The sequence below is a fragment of the Bos mutus genome, chromosome 1 (genome assembly GCF_027580195.1).
Source record: "Bos mutus isolate GX-2022 chromosome 1, NWIPB_WYAK_1.1, whole genome shotgun sequence".
Lineage (NCBI taxonomy): Eukaryota > Metazoa > Chordata > Mammalia > Artiodactyla > Bovidae > Bos > Bos mutus.
The window spans coordinates 153,998,612-154,011,732 of record NC_091617.1 but is presented as its reverse complement, the minus strand read 5'-3'; the positions used below and the strand labels follow the sequence as shown (position 1 = coordinate 154,011,732).

General features: G+C 47.9%; 2 protein-coding genes across 2 annotated transcripts in view; one reads left to right on the top strand and one right to left on the bottom strand.

Annotated features, from left to right (window-relative positions):
- The window catches only part of TDRP (testis development related protein), a 53,567-nt gene extending 51,513 nt beyond the window's left edge, over nucleotides 1-2,054 (bottom strand). Inside the window, exons 1-2 of the mRNA XM_070377734.1 lie at nucleotides 1,926-2,054; nucleotides 1,199-1,386 (exon numbers count right to left, since the gene is read on the bottom strand). Of these exons, the coding sequence (XP_070233835.1) occupies nucleotides 1,199-1,303 (105 nt within the window). The 5' untranslated portion in view covers nucleotides 1,304-1,386; nucleotides 1,926-2,054. The remainder of the gene's footprint in view (nucleotides 1-1,198; nucleotides 1,387-1,925) is intronic.
- On the top strand, nucleotides 1,302-1,909 carry LOC138986214 (uncharacterized). The gene is made up of 2 exons (XM_070365024.1): nucleotides 1,302-1,603; nucleotides 1,726-1,909. The coding sequence occupies exons 1-2, from the start codon at nucleotides 1,302-1,304 to the stop codon at nucleotides 1,907-1,909; spliced, it is 486 nt and encodes a 161-aa protein (XP_070221125.1).
- Nucleotides 2,055-13,121: the final 11,067 nt, after the last annotated feature.

Genomic DNA, 13,121 nt, shown 5'->3' with positions numbered 1-13,121 from the left:
TACTGCTTATCTTTGACCAATAATAGTTATTTACAGAATTAAATAAGTCTGTAACCACATTTAAACTGCACTTAAATTCTCAACATTATATTTAAGAAAGCTGTTGTTTAAAATAACCATAAAATTTTGAGATTTAAAAAGTAAATAGTAGGGTGAGCACTAAAACCAAGAAGTGGTTTCTGAAAGACCCTACAGACAGGGATCATATTTAAATGCTTATCCAAGGGTATTTAACTCCTACTAAAAAAATATCCAAATGAAGCAACTTCAGTTCCAAGGGAAGTTATTTAGAACCAACTGGGAAAGAAACAACCTCGTGAACTATTTCCAAGTGCCGAGAAGAGAGGCACAGATCACCATTAACTTCCGTCCTACGCCAACAGCAACAGGAGAGGGTTTCCAAACATTTAACAAACAAGAAGTTGTCGTATTACCACCGTCATTGTTAAAAAAGCTGAATTTCTGACCTAATTTCACTGCATAGGAAAAGGAACACCGCGTTGGGGGTGGGGTGGAGGGGAGCGTATGTAACGCGCACAGGATCCACCTGGGGTCCTTTTTAATTAAAAAATTCTAAACATTCCAGGCATATCTCCGAACTTGTAACGGCAGTGTCTGTCTAAATAAAGGCCATCTGCCTTCTTCCTCCAACCCAGGGTTTAAACAGAGGTGAAGGTCTGTTTGTTATCTGAAGAGGTATTTATCGCACTCGGCGCGCGCGCTGCAGTCCCCAGAAGCTCCTGACCTCGCCGGCGGGCCGGTGCCCTCCTCCAGTCCAGGCCTCGCCGGTGAGTCCAGCCCAGCCCGGCGCGCGGCCCCGGACTCGGCGCTGGACTGATGGGCCCGGGCCGGGGCCAGGGCCGCGTCCACTCGGCAGACAGTTCCCCCCGCGCCGCTGGAAGGCCACGGCCCGAGGTTCCCACCTCCGGGAACTGCGCCCGCCATCCCAAACCCGCGCGAGGGGTGGCGGGGCGCTGGGTTCAGTCATTCGTAACGTGGCGGGGGGGAGCGGTCACCACAGGGCACAGCGGCCGGGCCCGGACCAGCCTCGGGAAATTAAAGGGCCGCGCGGCGCGGGCCTCACCTGTGCGCCCCACCTGTGCGCCTCCCCCACTGCGCGGCCAGGCCTCAGCCCCGCTCATGCCTACCCGCATCACCCTACCCGCCCCGCGCCCCGCCCCCCCTGGCGCCCCCTCACCTGAGCGGCGGCGGGGGCGGTGGCGGGCGGCGCCCCCCCCCGCAGGCCGTCCTCCTCCTCGGGGGGCTCGTCCAGGAGCACCCGGCTTCGGCCCAGCTTCCACATGCTGCAGGCGGGCGGGCGGGCGCCGGTGTCCGTGCGTGCCCCTCCTCGGCCGGCCCGCAGCACGGACGCCCGGGCTGCAGCTCCTGGAGGACCGGACGCGGCCAGTGGGGCCGGGCGGGGCTGGGCTGTGGGGCGGGCCCACCCCCGGACCGGGCCCTCCCCAGCCCACCCCGCCCCCTCCCGGACAGGGCTCGGTTCCCTCACCCAACCAGACCCGGCGTCCGTCCGGGCCCGGGCCCACCTCCAGACCCGGGCCACACCCCCCGGGCCTTCACTTCCCCTGCTCGCCGCCCCTCTCAGGTCACCACCGCCCCACCCCCGGCCAGGCCCTGCCCCCGACAGACCCCCCCACCCCACAGAGGCGCCTCCTCCTCTGAGAGGTCCCCACCCCCTAACATAATCCCACGAGGTTCTTTCTGCAGACCGCGCACCCAAACCGACCCTCTCACCCCTCGCCCCTCACCCAAGCTCCCGTCACCTAGCCCCCACTCATCTCGGACCCTCTCCGCTCACCCCTTGACCCAAGGTCCCCGCAACCTGGCCAATCTGCTTACCCCTCACCCCGTGATACTTCCTCACCCCAAGCGCACCCCCATCCCGAGCTGACCCTTTCACCCCTTACCCTTCACCCCACTCTGGGTCGCGGCCAGGCCCGCCGGGCGGCGGCGCGGGGGGCGGGGCGGCCGGGGCTCCGGTCACCATGGCGACAGCTACCGGACGCGGAGCGGGCATGGTGCGCATGCGCACACCCCAGTGTCCGCGGCTCGGGGCGCGGTGGGTGGGGCTGGAGGCGGTGGCTGCTCGGGTTCCCGCTGGGTCGGCCCGCCTCGGTGCCTGGTGTTCCCGGGGGTGCGCAGGCGTCCAGCCTGGGGCTCCGGTGGGTAACAGCGCGAATGTTGGCCGGCACCACAGAGGGTGGAGGCACTGGGCATGCGGACCTGCCACCGAGGAGAGGGTGCGGCCGAGCCCCGGGATGGGCCGCAGACGGTGGGCTCGGCCCAGGCGGGTGCGGGGAGAGGGACGGGAATGTGTCTGCGTTCGGAGCGGAAGGCCCGCGGGGAAAGCGGGCAGCTCGCTGGCTACACCACCTTGGAAGCCGCCGTGTTGCGCGCCGGACGCTCGCTTTCCGGGAACCTGACGTTGACCAGCAAGTAAGATGACCCATACGTGGTGTAGTTCACGGGCAGTCGAGGGGACTTTGTGACAGTCAATTATGACAACCGAGATTTGTTACTTTTTCTCAGTATTGCGTTTTACAGTCACAGTCATGGCGAGCGAACCCCAACTTGTGGCAGAGGAGGCCTGGCCCACCCGGCTCTCTGGCCTCTTACCCAAACCCCAAGTACAATACAGGATAACTTTTACTTTCTGCCTCATAAAGGAGCCATATAATGAAATAGAAAAGATATTCGACTCCAGTGTAATCAGTTCAGTTCACTTGCTCAGTTGTGTCCGACTCTTTGCGACCCCGTGGACTGCAGGGAGGCCAGGCCTCCCTGTCCATCACCAATTCCAGGAGTTTACCCAAACTCATGTCCATTGAATCGGTGATGCCATCCAACCATCTCATTCTTTGTCGTTCCCTTCTCCCGCCTTCAGTCTTTCTCAGCATCAGGGTCTTTTCTAATGAGTCAGTTCTTCGCATCAGTTGGCCAAAGTATTGGACTTTCAGCTTCAGCATCAGTCCTTCCAATCAATATTCAGGACTGATTTCCTGTAGAATGGACTGGCTGGATCTCCTTGCTGTCCAAGGGACTCTCAAGAGTCTTCTCCAACACCACAGTTCAAAAGCATCAATTCTTCTGCACTCAGCTTTCTTTATAGTCCAACTCTCACATCCATACATGACTACTGGAAAAACCAAAGCTTTGACTAGACCAACCTTTGTTGGCAAAGTAATGTCTCTGCTTTTTAATAAGCTGTCTAGGTTGGTCATAGCTTTTCTTCCAAGGAGTAAGCGTCTTTTAATTTCATGGCTGCAGTCACCTTCTACAGTGATTTTGGAGCCCAAAAACAAAGTTTTGGGCTCCACTGTAATCAGGGAAATGCAAATGAACATAAGAACCCTTTTCCACTCATGAACGTGAGGCCCTTTTCTCCCCCATCAAGATGGTGAACACTTGCAAGGATGTACCCTCTGTTAGTATCTATTACAATTTAAACTCATGAGCCCTCTGCCCAGCAAATTAACACCTGCAGAGAAACTTTTTACTTAAGTGATATGCTTCAGTATTGCTTGTATTTTCACAACAAATGTGTATTAGTTGAGAAATCCAGAATCATTGGCTTCTATAAAATTTTCTTAAGTTTTTTAATTTTACTACTCTGAGGAAAAAAAAAAAAACACCATCATCTGTACCTTTTGGGATTTTCCAGATGTGACGGCCAGGAAAAGTTTTAAAATGAAGAGAGGCTCTGAGTTTGTCTTTGGGAGAGGCCTGCAGAAGCCCCAAGAACAGACCCAGTGGTGAGGGGCATGGGAGTCCTTGCAGGGTTAGTGGTTAGGGCATGTGAAGTGAAAGTGTTAGTCGCTCAGTGGTGTTCAACACTTTGCAATCCAATGGACTGTAACTCTCCAGGATCTTCTGTCCTTGGAATTCTCCAGGTAGGAATACTGGAGCAGGTTGCCATTCCCTTTTCCAGGGGATCTTTCTGACCCAGGGATCGAACATGGGTGTCTTGCGTTGCAGACAGATTCTTTACCATCTGAGCCACAGCATGGAAGGGGAAAATTTACTTATCAGCCAGCTACCTGGAACCCAAGCCTGTGGCAAGAAGCCCAGGAGACCCCATTCTCCCTTCTCACTGAGTCAGGAGGATCATGAGATAAATACACAGGCACACATACCAGGGCCCCAAATATCTCTGGATCCACAAGGCACAAATACCCGAAACTGATGTAGAACCAGAGAATACCTACTGAAAAATACTGTACCCACTAGAAATTAAAGAACTCTTTCTTCATGGGACTATATAAGAATGTTAAAACTGTATAGATATATACATTTTTCAAAGGATCAAGACCATCCCCAAGAAAAAGAAATGCAAAAAGGCAAAATGGTTGTCTGAGGAGACCTTACAAATAGCTGAGAAAAGAAGAGAAGTGAAAGCAAAGGAGGAAAGAAAAGATATACCCATTTGAAGGCAGAGTTCCAAAGAATAGCCAGGAGAGATAAGAAAACTTTCCTCAGTGACCAGTGCAAAGAAATAGAGGAAAACATAGAATGGGAAAGTCTGGAGATCTCTGCAAAATTAGAGATACCAAGGGAACATTTCATGCAAAGATGGGCACAATAAAGGACAGAAATGGTATGAACCTAACAGAAGCAGAAGATATAAGAAGAGGTGGCAAGAATACACAGAACTACACAAAAAAGATCTTCATGACCCAGACTTCACACCTTGATGGTGTGATCACTCACTTAGAGCCAGACATCCTGGAATGCAAAGTCAAGTGGGCCTTGGGAAGCATCACTACGAGCAAAGCTAGTGGAGGTGATGGAATTCCAGTTGAGCTATTTCAAATCCTAAAAGATGATGCTGTGAAAGTGCTGCACTCAATATGTCAGTCAGCAAATTTGGAAAACTCAGCAGTGGCCACAGGACTGGAAAAGGTCAGTTTTCATTCCAATCCCTAAGAAAGGCAATGCCAAAGAATGTTCAAATTACTGTACAATTTTACTCATCTCCCACGCTAGCAAAGCAATTCTCAAAATTCTCCAAGCCAGGCTTCAACAGTGCATGAACCGAAAACTTCCAGATGTTGAAGCTGGATTTAGAAAAGGCAGAGAAACCAGAGATCAAATTGCCAACATCTGTTGGATCATTGAAAACACAAGAGAGTTCCAGAAAAACATCGCCTTCTGCTTTATTGACTATGCGGAAGCCTTTGACTGTGTGGATCACAACAAACTGTGGAAAATTCTTTAAAAGATGGGAATACCAGACCACCTGACCTGCCCCCTGAGAAATCTCAGGAAGCAACAGTCAGTTCCAAATTGGGAAAGTAGTACATCAAGGCTGTACATCGTCACACTGCTTATTTAACTTATATGCAGAGTACATCATGAGAAAAGCTGGCTGGATGAAGAACAAACTGGAATCAAGATTGCCGGGAGAAATATCAGTAACCTCAGATATGCAAATGACACCACCCTTATAGCGGAAAGCAAAGAACTAAAGAGCCTCTTGATGAAAGTGAAGGAGGAGAGTGAAAATGTTGGCTTAAAACTCAACATTCAGAAAATGAAGATCATGGCATACGGTCCCATCATTTCATGACAAATAGATGGGGCAACAGTGGAAACAGTGACAGACTTTATTTTTTTTGAGCTCCAAAATCACTGCAGATGGTGACTGCAGCCATGAAATTAAAAGATGCTTACTCCTTGGATGAAAAGTTATGACCAACCTAGACAGCTTATTAAAAAGCAGAGACATTACTTTGCCAACAAAGGTCCGTCTAGTCAAAGCTTTGATTTTTCCAGTAGTCATATATGGATGTGAGAGTTGGACTATAAAGAAAGCTGAGCGCTGAAGAATTGATGCTTTTGAACTGTGGTGTTGGAGAAGACTCTTGAGAGTCCCTTGGACAGCAAAGAGATCCAACCGTTTCTGGATCTCACTGGAAATCAGTCCTGCATATTCATTGGAAGGACTGATGCTGAAGCTGAAAGTCCAGTACTTTGGCCACCTGATGTGAAGAACTGACTCATTTGAAAAGACCCTCATGCTGGGAAAGATTGAAGGCAGGAGGACAAGGGGACGACAGAGGATGAGATGGTTGGATGGCACCACTGACTCAATGGACATGAGTTTGTGTAAGCTCCAGGAGGTGGTGATGGACAGGGCAGCCTGGCATGCTGTCCATGGGGTCTCAAAGAATCGGACATGACTGAGCAACTGAACTGAATTGAACTGACTGGCACATCTTTTCAAACCAGGTCAATTAACCTTCGTCTTCTGGACTGGAAAGATTTCAGGATGGAAACACTGAACATAAACACGGTGCTGATTCTATGATGTGTGACCGACACACAATGAATTTGTACTCCAGGGCCCACAGGGCACTGTCAGAATAAACACACTGCAAACACAAACAGTGATAAAAGTAAAAAAAAAAACTAGAGGCTACAAAACAAAGCCAGGATCCAAACACAGCCCCTTCAAAGTTACCATAAACAAAATATGGAAAACCAACTCAGAACACTTGCAACAAATAAACACGGATGCCTTTACTCTTGCCAGTAGAGCACGGGGCCTATGCCCGACCACTGGCCTCCTTGTTCTGGTGTATCTGCATTTTTCATTTTTGAGATTTTTCTTTATAAATTAATCTGTAACCTCCTGCAGATGCAGGCCAATCTGGGATAAGAAGGCCAGGCTAACTAAATAAAACAGCTCAATTTCAGATCAGTTATACAGTGTCTTGCATTAACTTCTAGGAGAGCTCTGCAGGGAAGGCCTGCTCTTGAGGCTAAAGTCAGCAGGAGGGCCAGGTGGCTGAGCAGCAGGCAGCCTGGGACTCTGAACACTTCCAGGGCGTTCTAGGAGTCTGACCCTACTCATTCATTCATTCACGTATGAGTTTTATAAAATTAAGTCTTGATATGGTGAAAGTGCCATACAAATGCGCTTTTCACAATGCACTGTCACAAAAACACAATGCCTACACGTAGGAATCCACTTTTGGATCTAGAAAGACATGGCTAACCTTTCATTTACTGAGCCCTCCTTGAAGAAAGCTACTAATTTTAGCCTGAATTGCCTGTATTGGCTAATGGAGTCCTGAAAATTCACTGGATTGGAGGGGGAGCTCTGTTAATAAAGATCGAGTGTGCCATCCCTGTTTGAAGGCTCACCTTAGTCGGCTTTTACTCTGGCAAACTTAGTGTTAAAGGAGAGCACTGTCTGGGCACGAAAAGAACCTCTTAGCAACCAGAGCCCCAGTGAACTCACAGCAGGTCCTCACCCCAGGAGGGGATGGTGCAGAGGCCCATCTGGGTGATGAGGCAGCCCAATGTGAAGTCCCATTTTTCCAGTTATGGGGGCCATGAAGCCAGGGGTGTCCAATGGCATTTGAGCCACCACGTGCTGGTGGTTCTGTTACTGGAAAACTGGGTTCACCTTTTGGTGGGTGTCAGCCAGCAGACAGCACCAAGCCAAAGATTGGGAAAGGGAAGGGTCTGCAGCAATTAGAACCAGACATGAAACAACGGACTGGTTCAAAGTTGGGAAAGGAGTACGACAAAGCTGTAGATTGTCACCCTGCTTATTTAACTTATATGCCGAGGACATCATGTGAAATATGGGACTGGATGACTCACAGGCTGAAATCAAGATCAGCAGGAGAAGTATCAACAGCCTCACATACGCAGATTATACCAGTTTAATGGCAGAAAGTGAAGAGGAAACTAAAGAGCCTCTTGATGAAGGTGAAAGAGGAGAGTGAAAAAGTTGGCTTAAAACTCAACATTCAGAAAATGAAGATCATGGCATCCAGTCCCATTAACTCATGGCAAATAGATGGGGAAAAAGTGGAAACAGTGATAGATTGTATTTTCTTGGGCTCCAAAATTGCTGTGGATGGTGACTATGGCCATGAAATTAAAAGATGCTTGCTCCTTGCAAGAAAGGCTATAACAAACCTAGACAGCAAATTAAAAAGCAGAGGCATGACTTTGCTGACAAAGATCCAGTCAAAGCTATGGCTTTTCCAGTAGTCATGTATGGATGTGAGAGTTGGACCATAAAGAAGGCTGAGCATCAAAGAATTGATGCTTTTGAACTGTGGTGCTGGAGAAGACTCTTGAGAGTCCCTTGGACAGCAAGGAGATCAAACCAGTCAATCCTAAAGGAAATCAACCTGAGTATTCATTGGAAGGACTGATGCTGAAGCTGAAAGTCCAATACTTTGGCCACCTGATGTGAAGAGCCAACTCACTGGAAAAGACCCTGATGCTGGGAAAGATTGAAGGAAGGAGAAGGGGGCAACAGAGGATGAGATGGTTGAATGGCATCATGGACTCAATGGACATGAATTTGAGCAAGCGCCAGGAGATGGTGAAGGACAGGAAAGGCTGGTGTGCTGCAGTCCATGGCATTGCAAAGAGTCAGACACGACTGAGGGACTGAACAACAATAACAAATGGCTTTTCCAGTTGTCATGTATGAATGTGAGAGTTAGACCATAAAGAAAGCTGAGTGCTAAAGAATTGATGTTTTCAAACTGAGGTGCTGGAGAAGACTCTTGAGAGTCCCTTGGACAACAAGGAGATCAATCATAAAAGAAACAACCCTGAATATTCATTGGAAGGACTGATGCTGAAGCTCCAATGCTTTGGGCACCTGATGCGAAGAGCCAACTCATTGGAAAAGACCCTGATATTGGGAAAGATTGAGGACAGGAGGAGAAGGGAGCAACAGAGGATGAGATGGTTCGATGGTATCACTGACTCAATCTGCCTGCAATGCAGGAGAACCGGGTTCGATCCCTGGGTGGGGAAGATCCCTTGGAGAAGGACATGGCAACCTACTCCAGTATTCTTGCTATGGGTAGGGAAGCCTGGTGGGCCACAGACCATGGGGTTGCAAAGGGACATGACTTCGTGACTGAACAACAGCTTTTACTGGTAGCAAATAAGGAGAATGCCAGGGATCTTTCCAAAAGCAGTGTTTCCTGAACAGCACAACTGGGGAGGTCTTAAGCTTTAAGCTAAGGTATACGCATATTCATGAGGGGCTTGAGTAGGAGAGAATCAGCATAGAACTGGGGAAAAGTCAACAGAATCCACACTTTAGTTGTCTGCCTTCTGGAGGGTCAACCCCATTTTTCAGCTTCCTCCTAGTGAGGGCTTTAGTTCCCATAGAGCTCAAAGATGTATCATTATATCTGTCCCTTGAAGAGGAACTGTTGTTTGTTCATTAGTTACTCAGTCATGTCCAACTCTTTGCAACCCCATGGCCTCTAGCCTACCAGGCTCCTCTGGGAAATTCATGGGATTTCCCAGGCAAGAATACTGGAGTGGGGTGCCATTTCCTTCTCCAGGGGATCTTCCCAACCCAGGGATCGATCCTGCATTTCCTGCACTGCAGTCTGATTCTTTATGACTGAGCTACCTGGGAAGTTCTCCTTACCTGTAGGTATTATTAAAATGACATTCTGTACCCTTCTCATCCTCTCAAGTACATCCTGTGTGGTGCTGAGAACAAAACTTGCACCAAGAATTCACAAACTGCTCACTAATTCCATTCAGCTGTGTCGACAGACGTGAACCACAACTACAGCTTACTGAGGGCTACTGAACACCAGGTATTCACTAGTACTTTATATACATTGTCCTAGTTAATTGGAAAAAAAAAAAAACAGAATTTGGAGCACATTGACCTGGATTACAATTTTAGCTCTACTTAAAAAAAAGAAACAGAGCCTCAAAGGATTTGCACCAAACTTCAGTACTGGCTACCTGTGGGAATTAAGCTTGAGAATCAGTAACAAAATTCCACTTTGACTTCTGTAGCTATATATATATATATATATATATACCTATATATATATGTATAACTACATATATATGTATGTATATAGGTATATATATATGCATATTCATGAGGGGCTTGGTTGGATATATATATATATAACTATATATATATTATATATGAATTTTGACATATTTAGATAGCAAATTATGCATTATGTGTATTATGTATCTAGTCTATATTGGACTTTCCTGGTGGCTCAGATGGTAAAGAATCTGCCTGCAATTCAGGAGACCTGGGTTCCATTTGTGGGTGGGGAAGATCCCCTGGAGGAGGGCATGAGAACCCACTCCAGTATTCTTGCCTGGAGAATCCCATGAACAGAAGAGCCTGGTGGGCTACAGTCCATGTGATCACAAAGAGCTGGACACCACTGAGAGACTAACACAAGGACAAGTATATATACAAGGTGATCAAAAAGTATTTGCTGTTTTCAATTTTTAAGAAATTTCCTACTCTATAAAATATAAACAGTTATCACATTGCAACAGATATGAAATTTACAACAAACAATTGATTTGTTCTAATTTATCTTATTTTTCATGTTAAAATCCTACGGTAACTTCAGTGACTATATCCAAATTTATGCATAATGATAGTGAAAGTGTAAACGCTCACATTTCTATCATTAAATGTAATGTACAGCATAAATGTTACTAACAATCACATGTGTATTTTTGGGAAATTTGTTTTCTATTTTTGTGCTTTCGTTGCTCAGTTGCTCAGTAATGTCCAACTCTCTGTGACCCTATGGACTGCAGCACACCAGGATTCTCAGTCCTTCACTTATCTCCCAGAGTTTGCTCAGATTCATGTCCATTGAGTTGGTGATACCATCCAACCATCTCATCCTTTGCTGCCCCCTTCTCCTTTTGCCTTCAATCTCTCACAGCATCAGGGTCTTTTCCAATAAGTCATCTCGTTGCATCAGGTGGCCAAAGTATTGGAGCTTCAGCTTCAGCCTCAGTCCTTCCAGAATATTCAGCGTTGATTTCCTTTAGGATTGACTGGCTTGATCTCCTTGCAGTCCAAAGGACTCTCAAGAGTCTTCTCTAGCACCACAATTCAAAACCATCAATTCTTTTGGCATTCTGCTTTCTTTATGGTTCAGCTCCCACACTGACAACTGGAAAAACAAGCTTTCACTATATGGACCTTTGTCTGCTTTGTAATATGCTGTCTAGGTTTGTCATAGAGTTTCTTCCAAGGAGCAAGTATTTTTTAATTTCATGGCTGCAGTCACCGTCTGCAGTGATTTTGGAGCCCAAGAAAATAAAATCTGTCACTGTTTGCATTTTTTCCCATCTATTTGCCATGAATTGATGGGATTGGATGCCATGATTTTTCGAATGTTGAATTTTAAGCCAGCTTTTCACTCTCTTCTTTCACCCTCATAAATAGGCTCTTTAGTTTCTCTTTCCTTTCTACCATTAAAGTGGAATCGTCTGCTTATGTGAGGTTGTTATTTTTCCCAGCAATCTTGATTCCAGCCTGGCACTTTGCATGATGTGCTCTGCATTTAAGTTAAATAAGTATGATGACAATATACAGCCTTGTCTTTTCTATATTTTTCAAATTAAAAAGTTCCTTAGGGGGTATAAATAGTTCTGCTCTTTGACTTACAAATGCTGTGACTCTGGGAGGTCATTTTGGTGTCAATAATGGGAAGGTTTCATGGATGAGGAAGGACGGCAGGCGCGTCTTCAGCATAAAGACACAACATGTACTCGCTGTGAAGCTCGGCAAGAGGGCCTTGCCCTCTGTGAGCCTAGGTGTTCCAGGTCAGCATTCCTGATCTAACCTTCCTCTTGCACTATTAAAGCCCTGCTTCCAGACCAAATCTCTGCGTAAACTCGTGTGAAGCACTTGCTTCTGTGACCTGAGTCCTGTCTCCTGGACCCCTTCCACACGAAGCCCTCTGTGAGGCACACAGCCCTGCTCCCCACAAACTCAGCCCAAACTCGGCCCCTCCTGGCTCGAGCCTCAGTGTCTGATGGTCAGCATTGGTCACCCAGTCTCAGCAAGACACCCCCTGGTCAGCTCAGTGGAACTACTGCAGACCACCCAGGGAATCTGACCCCCTGGCTGTCTCCAGCAAGACCCCCAACACCTCTTGTTTTCTGTAAGTGGATTTCCATCGTGAATCTGCCCTGCTCCATCTTGGGCTGGCCCCCCCAGGCAGAACCCTGCTGGTGTAAAGCTCACCATCTTTAGCAACTGTCCAAATAACTCAGCTGCCCAGGGAGCAAGCTTCAGTCTCGGTTCCCCTCACACTCTGGAACCATAAACCCTCACACTCCGGAACCATGAAAGCACAGAAAATTCCAAATCCTCCCGCAGTCCCCAGTCCCCCTCCCAGGAACAACCCCCCACAACCTGCCCTCCCCTCCCAGCAGGAGCCTGCTCTGCTGTCTCCTGCTGGCTGTTAGCAGTTCCTACCAGACTAAGGGCCTGGGCCTTTTAATTAACCCTGTTTTCGCCAAAGAAATAAAAGTGTAAATAATACAATAAAACCCTGAGAGGAAAAAGGAGTACCCTTACCGTCCAGTATCCTGCCGCCCCTAGTATCTTTATTTTTAAAGCCTTTTTGTATCTGCTGTACCTCATTCCCAACATCTTAATTAACAAATATAATATTTATTTCCCTTTGATTTTATTTTTTATTGAACTACAGCTGACTTACAAAATTGTTTTAGTTTCACGTGTACAGCATATTGATTTGGTGTTTTGCAGATTATAGTCTGCTGTAGGTTATTACAAGACACTGAGTGTAATTCCCTGTGCTTTTCAGTAAATCCTCCTAGCTTATCTCTGTTATGTATCATAGTTTGTATATTTCTTTGAAAAATTATAATCGTGATAAGAGGTTGCACTGTATCTAAAGTTATTTTACATGCTGAAGAAATGTGGAAACGAAAGTCATAAACCTGTGAGTGTTGGGGACCGTCAGCTGTCAGCACAGGCTCTACAGGGTGCTGCAGGCTTTGAGGCTCTGGGCAGAGCCTCTTCTCTCCGCCGGGTTATCTGCCCCGGGAGGCAGCAGAGGGGCAGGTCTCATCTCCCCGGGCAGCCTAGGGCAAGCGGGCACGCGGAGCAAAGGGCTAGGGCGGGCAGGTGGCTGGGGGCTCCCTGGGGCCGTATCCCAGCCGGAGCCCAGCCCGGGCAAACCCCCCTCCCCTCGGGTCCTCCTTGCCCCCGGCCTCCAAGAGGCCTCGCCACCTCCCTGGGGGCGGCCCCTCCTCCCAGGAGTGTGGAGATGAGGGGGCTGCTCCCTGGCTTC

Coding starts and splice junctions, on each gene's coding strand:
- LOC138986214 (XM_070365024.1), top strand. CDS start 1,302: ATGCTGCAGGCGGGCGGGCGGGCGCCGGTGTCCGTGCGTGCCCCTCCT. Junction 1,604..1,725: donor CTGCTCGCCGCCCCTCTCAG/GTCACCACCGCC, acceptor TTCTTTCTGCAG/ACCGCGCACCCAAACCGACC.